Here is a 16,467-nt window from a genome sequence, read left to right on the forward strand (position 1 = left end):
GCGGCCGCCACCTGCCCGGCGCCGCCTCCCGCCCCGCCGCGGCCCAAGTTGGATGGAGTTGGGGTCTTGAGCGCCTGCCCCCGCAGCCCGCCAGCGGAGAGCCCCACGCTGCCGCCTTCGCTCTGGGACACCCTCTCTGCCCGTCTCCGCTCCCGCCATGGGAAAAGTTGGCGCCGGCAGCGGCTTTCTGGCCGGGATGAGCGCGCTCCTCGCCGGCGCGGGGCTCTTGGTCCTCTGCGCCCCCGGCGCCTGCGGCGGCAGCTCTTGCTGCCCCCCGCGACACTCCACCTCGACCTCACGCTGGGCACCGGCCCCGGGGGGCTTTTCTCGCCAGGGGATGCCAGGCAGGGCTCCTGACACGCCCCTGCCCCTCCTAGTGCGCCCCCTGTTCGCAGTGGCCCCCGGGGACCGAGTGCTGTCCCTGGAGCGGGCCCGGGGCACTGGGGCGTCCGTGGCGGTTGCTGCACGCTCTGACCGGAGAAGAAGGAGCGAAAGGGATCAGGAGAAAGCAGAACAGAAAGACAGCGGGAGTAGGAGCCCCCGGGGAGTGCTGAGGGACGAAGGGCAGCAGGAACCTGGGACCCGGGAGCGGGACCCGGACAAAGCCACTCGCTTCCGGACAGAGGAGCTGAGACTGACCAGCACCACATTTGCGCTGACAGGCGACTCAGCACATAACCAAGCCATGGTCCACTGGTCTGGCCACAACAGCAGCGTGAGTAGAATGGGACTGAGGGCGAAGGGATGAAAGCTGGGAAGGGTTAAAGGCGGCCCTGTGATCTGAGGGAGAATGTGAGGAAACGGGGCTTTCCCGACTAGGACTTGGAGATGCTGCAGGCTGAAGTCTTCCCTGCTGGTTTCCCTGGGGAGTTAACACTACCTATTAAGAGAGCGACCTCCCCTCTCTCCTGTCAGCACCATCAGGGTCCTCTCCAAATGCAAAGCTTCAAACTGAGCAGACAGACCCCAATTCCCTGTTGCTCTGGTGGCCTTGGTGTGTGGAACTGAAAGACCAGACACACAGTGGGGTTGAAGTACCAACCAGAGATGAACGGGTTAAATTTCCAGGCAGGCTGATGTTCCCTCAAGTGCCTTTCCCTTCACTTGCTAGATCTATGGACTGGCTCAAGTATGATCAGGAGACATAGGATATATGAAGGCCTTATTTTATTTTTATGCTGAGCTCCTGACCCCTTCTTCCCCATGCGGAAGGAGAGCGGAGGTGGAGTGTGACGTGTTCTTTAGTGTATTTTCTGTTTTGAGGGACCAAAGGATGCAAGTTTTAGGGCAAAAACTCTCCAGCATCTTCTAATAGCACTAGTGAGTGTGTTTTGAGAACTGGGGATTTCCAGCCAGTGAATGAGCGGTTGTTCTCTGGCATGATCAGTTTCAGGAAGATCAGATATATCCCAGGGACAACAACTCCCTGTTCTCCCCCATTGCCTGACCTCCTCTGGTGGAGAGCACACAGAAAGCCTCAGCCTTCTCTTGATGAAGGCAGGGAAGAGATTGCTGGATTCCAGGAAGCTGGATCCTAGAGGACTTCGGATGCAAGTCCCCAAGCTTTGGTCTTATCAGGGAAGGTTTTAGATCTTTAGAATAGCCTGTGTGTCTGGCATCTGAGGGAGCTATAATTGAACCTAGGAACTTCAGTGAGCTGAAATAGTAAAGAACTAGCTTTGATGGTAATAGCTGAAAATGGTTTAAAAGTGTGGAAACTTCTCTAGGCAGTAGGCAAGAAGAACATAAAAAAACTGAGTTGATTAAGATGGCGGGGGGGGGGATTCAAGCTACAGCTTTCACCAGGTAATTGAGACTGTAGTATTTATAATATGCTCAGTCTTTGCAGCCTGGTGCCTTTTGAAATGTTTTGTTGTGATGCAAATTGCCAGAAACTGTCCTAGAGAAGTGCCACCTCAGTAAGCTGTGCTCATTGTCAGCTTTTTAATGAGAGTTGCAAATATTTTAAAATAACAGTCCATCGCTATGAATTCCCCGAGTACCTAGTTAATAAATTATGTTAAGGCAAATCATGATATGATTTTGTACTGCTATCTTTGTCTTGAGAGTACCAGCAAGATCTTCCCTACAATTCAGCCTTCATGACAGAGGCTGTGATTTTACAACTCCCAGGAGTAGTTTAATCAAATAATTGAAGCTGAAATTCTTTCCATTCACGTTCTAGAGACCTTTGTCCTTATTTCTTATCTTAACTATTATATCTATCATATCATAGCCACTAAAATTAATCCTCTAATTTGAACTTGAATCTTAAACTGATTGAATAACTTTCACACTGCTCTAAGTGATTAACTTAAAGTGTCTGGCTTTAAGGAAAAATTTTAAACACAACCTACATGTCAGATCTTGTTGTATTAAGAAGTAGAAGACTTTGGGCTCAAATATTTCTGGCTTTTAATGTAATTCAAGTCGTAAAATATCACTCACCCATTAGCCCTCCTTTTTCAGTTCGTCTCTTGAAAGATCTTGGAAACCGTCAGAAAAGGAAAGTACATCTTTGGCAAATTTTAATCTCCATTTAAGGAGTGGGGCCAAACACTTCCAGCCTTTTATTTATTTATTTATTTATTTAAATAGATGGTACTTATAAGTCCAACAGGGCTTAATAGGATCAGGGCTTAGGATATGTAAGCAGGTCCAGTTAATGCAGGAAATAAAGTGGTGAGTGTTAAAGTTTTGATTACTCAAATTATGTTAACTAATAAGGTGGAATTTCTGCCCTCTGACGTCTCTTATTCCAAAAAGATCCTTTCTGCCTCTTTTCCGTCCTGCTCACCACATTCAAATTGTTTACTTGTTTAATGCGTAGATACAGATAAGAGAGAAAGAGAAGTAGTTACTATCCAGGTCCTCCCAAACAAAGCCGGGTTTACTTATCTGGACCAGACTCAGGGGAGAAAAGTCTAAAATGTTTTCAAAAGGGAAGAAGAGGCATAAAGAAACTTTTCTGGGAGTTTTGTGTAATGGTAGAGACCTGAATTCTAGTTCTGCTTATTTGTGATTTGACTGTGGCAAGTTGCTTGCTCTCTGAATGTGGACTTCGCCTTCCCTAAGGAAGGTCAATGCCTGTCCGACTAATTACAGAGAACTACAAGCTTGGATGTATTAATGCGTAAGAGGGCAGTGTGACTGTGTAGCCCTGTACACCTGTTTGCAACTCTCATAACACTTCACCTTCCTTCAGAGCAGGAAACCCACAGGATTGGGGGCTCTTATATTTTCAAAGTGAGATGCCCTCCCCTGTAAACCTTGCTCCAACCCATTCTGGGCCCCAGGCAACACACATCCTCCGAACCTATCTCACCTTTCGCTAAAAGCCTTTGCTAAGAAGAGCCTTTGGGTGCAATGACGCCTACATTGAAGGTGTAAATATATGGTAATTATAGGCTGCCTGTCAAACTGATGAGGACTTCTGGATGGCTCACTCAGCTCCTTCCCTTTTCTTTCCTGCCCCCTCAACTGTTGGACTTGTGCGGTTGTGTAAAGACATGACTGTTTTGCTTCGTCTGTGGGTGTGAAGTGATTCCTCTGTGCTGCAGTCTCGCTTGATGGAAACTGTTGCTAGAGTTGGTGGAACACCTGGGGGGGTCTTCTGGCATGAAAGGTGCTGGGTATGAATCATTTGTCATGAGCCTGGTGTCGTAAGCAAGAACATATTGTTCCTACCCTACTCATCTCAGGCATGCTGTGCCCTGATCTAAATTTATGTAGTAATCCATAGAGTGTTAAAATATATGCTTGCCTTTATATGTATGCATGATGGTCTGTGTGTTTATTCCTTATTTCCAAGGAATTTTAAAGTGGGAATTTTTTATACCCGTCAATCCTTAAAAAATCCTTGGTGGGTTCTAGGCCGGTGACAAGTGTTAATATCTGTTTTTCACATTTTTCTCCTGGAGTTAGTTTGAATGTTTCAATTCTCCGCTCTGCCCCTTTATCGCTGGCGATACGATTTGTTAGCAGAGGCTTTACTTGGCTCGTATTTTGCCATATGGTATCTTTAATGCTGCCTTTATGACAGAGCGTGACGGTCTGGTTGATTTCTAGGTACTTCTTTCCTGTTAGTTGTTCCAGGACTTGACATTTATTCTCCAATCTTACTGAATACATTGAGTCTTATACTGGGCCAGGTTTTCAGGGAGATGCCTTACACTTCCTTAATTTGCACAAAAATATTGTGAGTAAGTATTATTATTGCTATTACATAGAGGGGGAAACTGAGGCTCTGGAAGGCTCCGTGAATTGCCAAAGAGTTACAGGTTGTCAGTTGCAAAGCCAAGACTGGCACCCAGAGGGATCTGACTCCAAAATCCCAAAGGGTGGCTTTTCCTTGCAACCTTAAAGTAGGAGAGAAAAACTCAGACCTTTTGGAATCTGTATTTTAAACTATCCTATCTTGAGCTGATCCGCCCTGGTGGTGGAGGAAGGCATCCTCTGAGCGGGAAGCTCTGTCTCCTTGTAGAAAGCAAAAACTTCAACATGAGCCTGTCACATTGCACTCCTTACCTTAAGTAGTGAGTTGGTTGTTCTCTCATCCACCCACCTCTTCATCTTTAGTGAGGCATAGAATCTGCACCTGGTGATTCAGTGAGCAGAGGTAACCTGTGATCATTCAGCTTTCAGCTCGGCAGCTCTTCAGGACAGACAGATTTTAGATGGCTTCCTCTTCTCTTTTGATCTGATCTTACGGAGAGGTTGGCTATGAACGTTCGATTGGTGTACACATTTTGATACAGTTTTTTTAAAAAAAAGTTTTACCTGACCTTTTGTTAAGTAAAATTTAGATAAAAGATTGTCACTTTCTCTAGCAAGCCCACATAATTGCCACTTTGATTAGTATTTTATGTTATTGATAAAAGCTAATGTGGTGTGGCATGGAAGGCCGTGGGTTTGGAGGCAAACAGATTTGAGTTTGAGTCTGAGCTGCCCTGCTTACCAGCACACTGCCTTGAGCAAGACACACAAATTCTTTAAGCCTCCCTCTCCTCATGTAAAATATGCAAATAGTGTATCTTTTGTAGGTTTATTTTTCCCCCTGAAGATTTGACATCATATAGCTTAATAAATGCTGCTTCTCTTTATTAGGTGAAGAAAGAGTTCACTGGAAATTAATGATCATGGGTTATAGTCTTTGTGGTATACAAAAAATAGATATGTAGTCATAGAATGTTGAAATTTTGTGGCCTCAGTTTCATCCTCTGTAAAATGACACAGTCAACGAAAGCACTACTGAAATCTCTGATAGGTCAAAATTAATGTAATATTTTGTTCAACCTGTAGATATTATGCACCCACTATATTTAAAAAGTGTCCTAGAAGGGTTAGGGATAAATGACACAGTGACCTGTACTTTTGACCTATAGGTTAGGAAACCTTTTTTTTCTTTTTTCTTTTTTTTTTTTTTTGAGACAGTGCCTCAAGCTGTCCCCCTGGGCAGAGTGCCATGGCATTATAGCTCACAGCAACCTCCAACTCCTGGGCTCAAGCGAGTCTCCTGCCTCCGCCTCCCAAGTAGCTGGGACTACAGGTGCCTGCCACAACGCCCAGCTATTTTTTGGTTGCAGCCGTCATTGTTGTTTGGCGGGTCCGGGCTGGGGATTCGAACCCGCCACCTTAGGTGTACGTGGCTGGCGCCTTAGCCAGTTGAGCTATAGGCGCCGAGCCAGGAAACCTTTTTTTTTTCACAAGATTCTTTTCTCACAGTTCGTGCATTTTTTATTATGGGAAATCAAGAAATTTGAGATCTAAGCAGGCATTCATTTCTATCTGGCTACACGGATTTGTAGCAAAACATAATTTATTAGGTTTATTGTATCACATCTTCCTGTTAAGGAACTTGCTATCTTTGAACCCCAAAAAAGCCTTTTGCGAAATTAGAAAGTAAACCTTTCTCAGATGATTAAAGGGATTTTCTAGAACAAAGTGACAGGAATGTTGACTTGGGAAACTACTACTTGCACATCCTTTTAAAGAGGAATTTTAGAAACTCTTAGGGTCGGGTGTAAAAGCAGATGAAATAAATTCATTTATGAAAGCACTAGTTGCTCACATTTAAGGAGTGATTGCAATGTGCAAGCTTCATGCTAAGAACTTAACCCCAATTATCATATTTACTTTCAGTTACACAAATATTGATTGAGCTCCTGATACTTGTCAGACATTGGTATGGCGATAATTGTAGAGTAATATGCAGAGATGAAAAGAAATTGTCTCCAAAGAGGTTTAAGCCTTGCATCCAAAGAATTCTCTTAAGATACAGCAGGAGATACAGGTCCTCTGAGGCGACCACGTACTATAGGAACTCAGAGGAGGGTTGGACATCTTCTGGATCCTGTGGTCGTTTAGCTGGAGTGGGCACTTCAACTGAACCTGGAAATGTATAAAAAATTGTAGTTTAACAGTTGGAAATTACTTCAAGGATATTTTGAGCTGAAAAGATGGAATAAGTAAAGTTCAAGAGAAGAGATATAAACATCCCCATCTATAGTCAAGAATTTAACCTACTTTAAAAATAATGTTTTAACTAAAGCTTCAATCTTAGAGTTGCAAAAATAAAGTCTAAGAAAAAAATAGACACATCAATTTTGTAGTAAATATGGGCATATTTTAAAGCCAGTGAGAAAATCAAAACCTGGATGGTCACTGTGCCACATGACTGCCTTTATTTGCACATTAGATCTCAGCAGGAGTCATTATTGTTTCATTTTTACCTTGACATTTTCCACACACTGTTTTTTCCAAAAGCACTTTTTTTGTGTGTAAGTTCTTGGTGAGAAACATCCCTGGTCAGGCTGCCTGGAGAAAAAATTAATTTGGCTCCCTGCCATCTTATGTTAAGTCACTAAAATGTATGTAAAATATTTGCCTTGTCTTTGTGTATGTCTCAATTACTGTCCTGTATCTCTACCGAGAAGGTGTGGAGAATGCACCTGTGTCTCCCAGAGGCCAGGCGGTATCTCTGCAGTGGGCGAAAGGGATGACAGAGAAGAGATGGGGTCAGTGTGAGGTGGGGCCCGGTCCAGGGATGTTTAAGCTTTACTTTTGAGGTGCTCAACTCTGCTCAGATCTTAAGGATGGAATAGGTAAAGATTTGGCAAGAAAGAAATCTTACGAGCAAGGTTTATAATGAAAGAACAGAGCCTATTGTAGAATGTGGGGGGGGGGGGAGGACACAAATGCTCTGTAAAAGACCCTACATGAAATTTTACAGGTATCTGAAAGATACTGTGTCTATTTCTATAGCACTTTTGAATGTTTTTATACCACTTTAGATCAGTTAGAGCCCGTTTTTCTCTTTGCAAAATGTTTCCGTTTTCCAAGATTGAAACATTACTTCTGTGACTTAAGTTTTATTCTCACCACAGTCCTAGAAGATAGGAAAGACAGATATCATCTTCATTTCTCAGATAAGAAAAGCAAAGTGCTTTATAGGTCTTTTAGTGGAAGAAGAAGGTCAAAAACACTCAATCACACTGTAGGACTTATTCTTTGTAGGCCCAACATAGGTAAGAGTTAGGATACAGTTGCATCCTGACCTTGTGGTTTGTCTGAAGCCTGTGCACCTGTGTCAATAAGATTTGCTATTGTGGGCTCAGCACCTGTGGCTCACATGGCTAGGGCACCAGCCACATACACCTAAGGTGGCGGGTTCAAATCCAACCCGGGCCTGCCAAACAACAATGACAGCTGCAACCAAAAAGTAGCCAGGCATTGTGGCGGGCGCCTGTGGTCCCAGCTACTTGGGAGGCTGAGGCAGGAGACTCGCTTGAGCCCAGGAGTTGGAGGTTGCTGTGAGCTGTGATGCTACGGCACTCTACCCAGGGGGACAGCTTGAGGCTCTGTCTCCAAAAAAAAAAAAAAGATTTGCTATTGTGGGAACAGATGTAGATACTGGCCATGGAGCTCCTGACCCTTGGTTCAGCTATTCAAGTTTTTTTGTCTTGGATTTTGAAGCAAGTAGCCTCATCAAAAGTTATGTTCTTGGCATTATTTAAACCCTTAAAAAGTGACCTTGAAGGCTGATGATGGGACTTTTTGGAAGTGGGATTCCTGATAATAACCTATCTACCATGTGTGTTCCACACCTAATGGTCTTCGGAGATCAGATTACCTGTGTTTATTGCAGCATGTACCTGGGGGTGAAAAGTCACCTCTTCCCTTTTCTAATTACCCTGTGTGGGTGAAATCCAGTTAACAATGATATTAAAGGCACTTTCACTGCCTCTTCCTGTCTGGAAAACCAAGAGTGTCAACATTCCAGAGCTGCTGTCATCAAACTGAACAAGCGTCTGCAGATGCTAATGGATTCTTCTCCTCTAAGGATTATGACTGAGTTACTGACCATCATTTTTTCCCACTTTCTTCCAACCTTTAGGGGTGAGGTGGAGAAAGGGGGAAAAGGACATTTTTCTGAATATTAGGCATAGTTTTCTCCATTCAGCTAAGACACATTGGTTATACTAGAAGTTTTTCATAACATTAATAATACAAGTAACCACCAATTCAGTGAACAGCTTCCCTGGAAGTATGTTCTGGATCGTGAGCACGTTATTTCACTGAATCCTCTTACCACCTTCACAAACGATGTATCACGATCGTCACGCTAAAGCTGTAGGAGTCAGAGCTTACAGCACTTGCCCAGAGTTACCCACGGAGAAAGGACCAGAACTGAGATTTAATTTTTGCCCTGTCTGGCTTCAAAATCTTTCTTTACACTCTTTGTGGTACTCTTTTGCATGGGGTTGTTTTAGGTTTTTTAGAGAGAACGCTAGAAGTCAGTGCAGAGTGAGGTAGGGGACTGGGCTGAGTGACTCATCCTGGGGCTCTTTTTCACATGGTCCTGTTGTCAGGGCACTGACCTAACGCAGTTTCCTAGTGCTAAGCTGCCCCATGCTGAGACGTGATCAAAGCTCAGGCCTCTCCCCACCCCCGTGAGTGGTTCGCCAGGGGGTTGTTATGTGTGTCATCTCGTTATCTTGGAAGGATGTGTGGGCTGTGCTGTCTAGTTTCTCCCTTCTGGCTAATGACCCTACAGTGACAGTGTGGGCAATGTGTACACTTTTTTAAAGAAAGTGCTAATAAGAATCATGCTATCAGAACAACCAGCTCATCATGTTGTGCCCTGGAGCCAGTGGACTGATGCCTCTGGCTCCTCGTCTTCCCCTAACTGAGGAGCAGGGGCGGTTGAGACACAGATGCACAAGGCATCAGTCCTCCTGCTCCAGGGCCTGTGCTGGATGCCGTGAGGACTGAAAGTGAAAGGTTTTTCCCCTTACCTCAGCAAGTCCCACTGGACACGCTTGATTAGAATCATTAAAGGGAACAGGCGATGTGAGGCCATTCGACACCTTGGTTTAGAAACCTGTCATCTGCAGCCCTGCTCTCCCTGGCTCCTGTCATGCTGAAATGATGGAGGAGTTCTCATCTGGGTGGCAATGGCCTCCCCTTTCTCAAAGTGCTGTCCTCATGGGACCCACTTTGGAATGCCCTGGTGCAAAGCAGAGAGCAGGAATCTTCATATTTTACAAACTCCCTGGGAGATTCCTGGGAGCACTCAAGCTTAAAGATCATTTCCGTAAGATGTGTATGTGAGTTTTAGGGTTTGTGAGCTTCTTCCATTGTCTGCACAATGTTGTGTTTTATTTTTTCCTATGGAGAGCTAAAGCCCACTGCTTTCATCAGCTCCTCAATGGAAACCACAACACTCTACAGTGAAGACTGAGTGGAAGGCTCTGTAGAGCACATGGGGACAACACAGGGTCCCTCGGGTGGTATTTCTCTTATTCAGGATATTCTAAAAAATTATCAGTCCTGGATGTCTACACAACCATGCGCAAAATGTCTTTTAAGTGACAAAAGTGTGCAAGATTCAAAATATAACATAATGCTTAGTGACTGGTATAATCTCCCATTCTGTCTATTGGATATACAGGTATGAATCTGGGAATTTGGGCAATTGACTTCATTACTCTGTGCTTCACTTTCCTTATCCATAAAATGAGAATAATTCTGGCATATTTTTTATATGGCTGCTTGGTAGATAAGAGAGATAATAGACATAAAAGGAATATTTATGCAGGATGTGTCATACAGCAAATAATCAGTAAGGGTTAGCTGTTATTTTATCATCACTATCTTATTAATAAATGCTAATATTCATAATTCTGAAGTATGGCTTCCTGAAAGATATTTGTAATGTATTGCTTCTGTTCCTGCAAGTATATTCTTTTGCTGCAGTTCTGTTTTCTTATAATGAGGGTGGGGCACTGTCCTGTCTTTTTGGCAGCCCTCTCAGCATCTCTAGGTATTTCCACTAAGAATTGTTTAGCTAAATATTAGCTGTTGTATTTGTTGTTTCCTCAGGGAAAAATGGCTTTTCAAGTAGTATGAACAAGTCATAACCTTGTACATGTGAGGCCATTATAGCTTATGTAAAAATACATTCAGAATTGGGAAGCCTCCCACCTAACACTGGAATAAGATATTATAAAGTAGTTTAAATATAAGCCCCATGAAATCAGGGTTTTCTGTCTGTTGTTATTTTATACATCATACATCCCAAGTCCCTAGAAGTATACTGGGATGTAGTGGGGGCTTCTTTTTTTTTCTTCAAAAATTACGTTTTTTAAAAGAAAAATAAGAACAGTAAGGATATGACTATAAATGTTTGCCTGTACTTAGGATGAATTTTGAGATTACATATGAGGTTTCTTTTTGTTTGTTTGCCCATGTCTTTTGTTGTTATTTTTCAACAAACATGCATTGCATGAATTAATTTTGAAAGTTATTTGGAAAAACAACACCACCAACAACAAAAACAAAGAACAAATGAATTTGTGCATTTGGCCTCATTAAAACTGAATTCCGGGCAACTGAACTAGAAAAACAGCCCACATTCAAGCCGCCTGTTTTGCTTCCAGTCGCTGTTGTTGGGAGAGAGTCTGATGCCCATCCCCAGGCTTTTCACAAAACAGAAAGAAGGTCACTCTGCGTCTCCTCCTGGGTGTGCAGCAGCGTGTGCTTCCAGGCCTTTTCTTTATCATTCCCTTTGTTGATGCCAGAGAGAGTGATCTGAAGGTAACTTTACCACCCTGACTACATGTCCCAGAAATTCAGGTGACCTCCATTCCCCCTCAAAGGCAGCATGTATTTCGGTTTAAATTTCTGTCTCTGCCCTAATCTTGGTGTCCATTTTCTACGTCAGATACGTGACATGTATATAAGGTCTGGCAGTCCAGTTGGTGAACTTGCCACCGAGCACTTCACATTGGCAGAGCTTTACAGACAACTCAGTAAGGTTTCATAACCAGGGTTTGTCAGTGTCTCACAGTTCTGTTCATGAGGACGGGTGGTGGTGTCTTGTTGAGCGGCATTCATTAATGTTGTGTGTGCTGTCACGAGAATGTTGAAGCTTGAACAATCAACAAACATAAAATTTCTCATTAAACTTGGTAAGAGTGGAAGTAAAATCAGGGACATGTCACTCCAAGTTTATGGGGACAATGCTGTGAAGAAAATGGTAGCGTGCAAATGGATTAGGCATTTTTCTCACGTGAAAAAAACCATCAGTGATGAAGAGAGGTAAGGGTGGCCGATAACAAGCAGAACTGACAAAAACATGGCAAAAACTTGTTTAATTGTGCTTCAGAATTGTCAGCTGACTGTGAGAATCATAGCAAACCAAGCAAACATCTGTAAAGAAACAGGAAAATCTTAACTGAAAATATTGGCATGAGAAAGGCATGGCTCTTGCATCACGACAATGCACCAGCTGACACCACACTGTCTGTGAGGGAATTTTCAGCTAGCAAACAAATAACTGTTTTGGAACACCCTCTCTACTCACCTGATCTGTCCACCAATGACTTTTTCTTTACCTGGAGGTAAGAAAATATTGAAGGAAGGCATCTTGATGTGACATTCAAGACATCAGGGTAATATGATGTTAGCTCTGATGGTCATTCCAGATAAAAAATTCCAAAATTGTTTTGAAAGATGGAGTAGCCAGTGGCAGCTGTGCATAGCTTCCTGAGGGAAGCACTTGGAAGGTAACCATAGTGGTATTCAGCAAAGAGGTACATAGCTCTTTTCCTAGGATGTCTTTGTGAACTCAGTTGTCAGGCCTCGTGCACATGGATAATAGATTTATGCACACTTGTATAGCTGTATATGTTCGCAGCTAATTAAGCCTCCACTCTTCAAAGTGAAATGTTAGTATTGTAAGGCCCTGATAAGGATGTTTACTGATGGCATGAGCTAGTTGGAGGAAGGGCTCCAGAACAAGGAGAGAGAGAGAGAAAGAGAGAAACAGCAGGAGACAGAGAGGCAGTCGTTACAGACATATGGAGAAAGAGAAAGAAAAAGAAAGACAGGTAGAGAGGGAGAAGGAGGAAGGGAGAAGGAGGGAGGGGAAGAGAAAGTGAGAGTGTGACAGGCACAGAGAGACAGGGAGCAGGACAGACAGCAAAGGCAGATTGAGAAAGAGGAGGAAAAGGGACAGATGACAGACAAAGAGGCACAGAGAGACCACAGATGGAACAGGAGTCACATTGAAAGAAACATAAAGACACACGAAGACGTGGAGTGAGAACGTCACATAAGAGGGGAAAATGTTAGGGAGTGGGAGAAACTTACAACATTGTCAAATCCAAAAAAGTGCGGAGAACTAGGTCCTAAGCCGACTATATTCTCCCTAAAATGCAGTCTTCTGTGGCCTTTTGCTTGACAGATTTTGCACTCAGCCATGTCGAGTGTCTAGAAGAGGCAGCGATTCTTGCATGTGCGATGGCTTTGAGGGCGGTTTGTGCGGGTCAGCGGGGTGTGGAGTGGAAGGGGTGCTGCCGTTCTCTATGTGTTGTTACCAGTCTCTTATATGTGGTTTCTTTTGGGAAGTGGGACTGATGGTCTGAACTCTGGATGGTGGAAAGACAACTTTTAACATTTTTTAAAATACTTCTCTGTGCTCTTCTAAATGTTTAACACGGGCAAGCATTTCTTTAATAATAAAAATACTAAAACGTGTTTTAAGTGGCTGTTGTGTCAGCATTGTGCTGAGCACTGGGAATACAAAGATGAATAAGATCTGATCTTTACCCTTGAGGGTGCAGAGTCTGGTGGAAATAGACCCATAAACAGATAAATTGCAATTTACTGTGATACGTGCGTAATAGCTGTGATGGGTTTTGTGCAAAGTGCTATGGGAGCAAAGATGAGTAGGGGGACAACTAATTTTGCCTGCGAGTGGGAGGCAAGGTTTTAAAGGGAAGTGACATTTAAGCTGGGCCTTTATACAAGATGAAGAATTTTGCAGACAGAATTGGAAATGGTAGAAGGAAAGGTCATTTGTGCCCATTTTTATATCTCATCTCAGGCTGGTAGCACAATCACCACGCTGTGAAGGGAGAGCATCCTCTTTCTTCTTCATCTCGGCATACAAGATATTTGGGATCAAAGCTAACGGTATTTAAAAATATCAGTGTCCATGGCACAGCTTAGAATGTCCTGTTAAGGTATGGGCCGCAGATTGAGCAAAGGAACCTGATTTTTTCAAGAAGATAAACGGTTCCACTAAATCTTCACGACCCTGTCTTCCTCACTCTCTGCCTCTGTCCGATGCATGCACACAAACGTGGATCTGCACAAAATGATTTTAAAGTATCCCCATCACTTTTCCTCACCGTAGAAACTGATGAGTGAAACAGTGAAGGGATTTATTCTTGGTTTTCTGTAAGTTTCTATTTTAAGAGTTGAAAGTGGGTATTTGTATCATTTTCTTAGATGTGCTTCTCAGATCAATACTCGGATTGGGTACATTAGGATGAAGAGACGGTCCCTCCTCTGATGGAAGTGTGATTTCTCACGGCAGTAAAACCATGCAATAGAATGTTCCATGCCAATGTTATCCATCCTGAATTAGCCATGCCTTGCAAATAGGAAACAGTGTACATAAATTAAAGTCATGGAAAAGTCCCAGACAATAAATTTAGCTTTTAACTGCTTGGTCCTTTTTTTCCTTCTCATCTACTTTCTACATAAAAGGAAACAAAAACAAAAACAAAAAGAAGAGAAAGGGAGGAGGTGGTGAGGAAACATAACAGTTAGACACAGAGGGAGTGGGGCGTGTACTCGGAGGCCTGGCTCACCAGCCCGTAAGTAGTTGAAGAAATGTTTCCAGGGTCTTTGAGTTTTACTGTTCTCAGACAGACTGTTGTGTGAGGTGATGTTATGCAATCCGGATCTGGTCATGAGTATTGTGATTTGGGAATTTTTTCCTAGAATTTTGTACAACTGTAACAGAGAATCAATTGGGGAATTTCATCAGTTTAAGACAAAAATGACTAGGGAGTGAGATTCTCAGCTGATAATGAATATTCCCTGAGGCACATACATGATGATCTCCCAAGAGTAGGAGTGAGTTCCCTGGTGAGTTCCCTTCCAGTCCCCTCAACCTTGGATTAGTTTCCTACATGGATTCTTCTTGATATTCATGTAGATTAAAATCTTAGGGAAAGGAGAAGAGAAAATCATACTTGCTTTAAAAGCTCACCAACCTTACGGCTACTGTGGTACCTCTTCCTCAACCTCCATGTGAGTCTTGAAAATATCTCTATGTTTTCTCCTGATAGGGACAGACATTGATTTACTTTTTTGTTTCCAGTGGGATTTGAGGTAGTTTAGGGTGGGGGTTGTCAAATTACAGCCCACGGGTGATTTCTCCCTCATCACCTGTTTTTGTATGGCTCACAAGTTAAGAATGGTTTTTACATTTTTAAATAGCTAGAAAAATCTAAAGAAGAATGATATTCTGCAACATGTGAAAATTATTTTACATAATGCTTTACTGGAACACAGCCATGCTCATTCATTTACATATTGTTCATATTGTACATCTTGGCTGCTTTTCTGTTATGATAACAAAGCTGAATAGCTGTGACAGAGACTGTACAACCCATAAACCTACAATATTTATTCTGTAATAAATGACCCTTTACAGAAAACATTTGCCCACTCTTGATTTGGGGCATTGGGACCATGTAAGCAGTGAGGCACAGTGAACATTCTGCGGTTGTCCTTTGAATGCCCACTGCAGAGTGCTCTTTTCACTGTTGGTTTTCTTGCCTCAAAAGCATACATACTTGTGATTATTTCAAATTCCTGGTAACATAGTGGACCACTCATCCTCTGTCCCTATGCCTTGTTTATGCTGTTTCCTAGGCCTAGAAATTTGATTGGCTGTTTGAGGATTTTTCACTGTCTTGATTTATCAAAGATTAATTATCTAGTTTGCCTCTTACAAATTGTTCTAGAAAACAAAGAAGGACAAGGAGATGGAAAGATGGAAAGAGAGAGAGAAAGAGATTGAGATTTTCAGTCCAAGAATGAGATAAGGATGTGTTTTGCTGAAGCCCGATGTTCTAGGTGCCAGGATGAGCTGATGCCTGGTTGGGGCATTGCCCAAGTCCTCAGGGAGAAAACAACTTCATGTTCCTCTTTTAAGGAACTGAGTGGGGAACATACAAAGTCTCAGCAGGCAGCAATCCTGGGGATGACAGGACATGTTGCATTGTGAGAAGGATCAATTCAAGGACATGTTGCATTATGAGAAGGATAAATTGCATTTGTGATAATAGACTGAACTGGGAGCACCGTGACAAGAAGGAAAGAAATATAATATCAACCTACACTTTCCTTTGGGCATCCTTACCTAGGGAGGTAAATTGGGAGATTGGGGTTTTTTCAAATGAATTTGTGTGTGACAAAATTTCACTTAAAGGTGGGTAAAGGCTATTTATTGAGGGCTTGAATAGTACTGAATATAATAGTAACCAACACTCATTGGGTGTTTACTGTGTACCAGATACTATTTGAGATGTTACTTATATCAGCAACAATAGGAGGTAGCTACTGTTATTATCCCCCAGAAATGAGTATTAGGAATTAAACTATTCCCATTGTAATAGGTTAAGTAACCCACTAAGGTCACATGCATAGAAGATGGTAGAATTGAGAGTTGAAGCTTTGAAAAATCTCAGTTAGAAGCTACGCAGCTGTGGTCTACACATCTCAGCTCTTTTCCACTATTTACAGGACTATCCACATTGTCATAAAGTAGCCTGGATTTGGTCCATATTCAACATTATTAATTAAGTGCCTAACACCTGCCAGGCATATGCCAGGCCCTAGCCCTGAGGGATTTATTTATTCGTGATTAAAACCAAGAATAAATCTTACCCTCCGGGAACTTAAAGCACGGTGGCCTGTCCACTGACTATAAAGTTCGAGAGGTTATGATCTGGAACTCCTTTGGAAAGTACACTTCGCATAATCCCCAAGCTTACTCATTTTTTTGGAGTTAGTTGAAAAAAAAATTAGGGGAAAAAAATCTTTAAAAATGCAATGAACATTTTTAGACAACAGGTGGAGTGCTGGTTGTTATGGCTGAAATAA

General features: G+C 42.8%; 1 protein-coding gene across 5 annotated transcripts in view; it reads left to right on the forward strand.

Moving 5' to 3' along the window:
* SORCS1 (sortilin related VPS10 domain containing receptor 1) overlaps positions 1–16,467 on the forward strand; it is a 505,175-nt gene continuing 488,708 nt past the window's right edge. For 2 of the 5 annotated variants that reach the window (XM_003787187.2, XM_003787188.2), the window contains exon 1: positions 156–715. In XM_003787187.2, coding sequence (XP_003787235.1) covers positions 158–715 — 558 coding nt within the window. In that variant the 5' untranslated portion in view covers positions 156–157. Of the gene's footprint in view, positions 716–16,467 lie in introns of all 5 variants that reach the window. The other 3 variants (XM_003787186.1, XM_003787185.2, XM_012803562.1) reach the window with 3 other exon arrangements.

The sequence above is a fragment of the Otolemur garnettii genome, unplaced genomic scaffold (assembly GCF_000181295.1).
Source record: "Otolemur garnettii isolate 467f Iridium unplaced genomic scaffold, OtoGar3 scaffold00021, whole genome shotgun sequence".
NCBI lineage: Eukaryota > Metazoa > Chordata > Mammalia > Primates > Galagidae > Otolemur > Otolemur garnettii.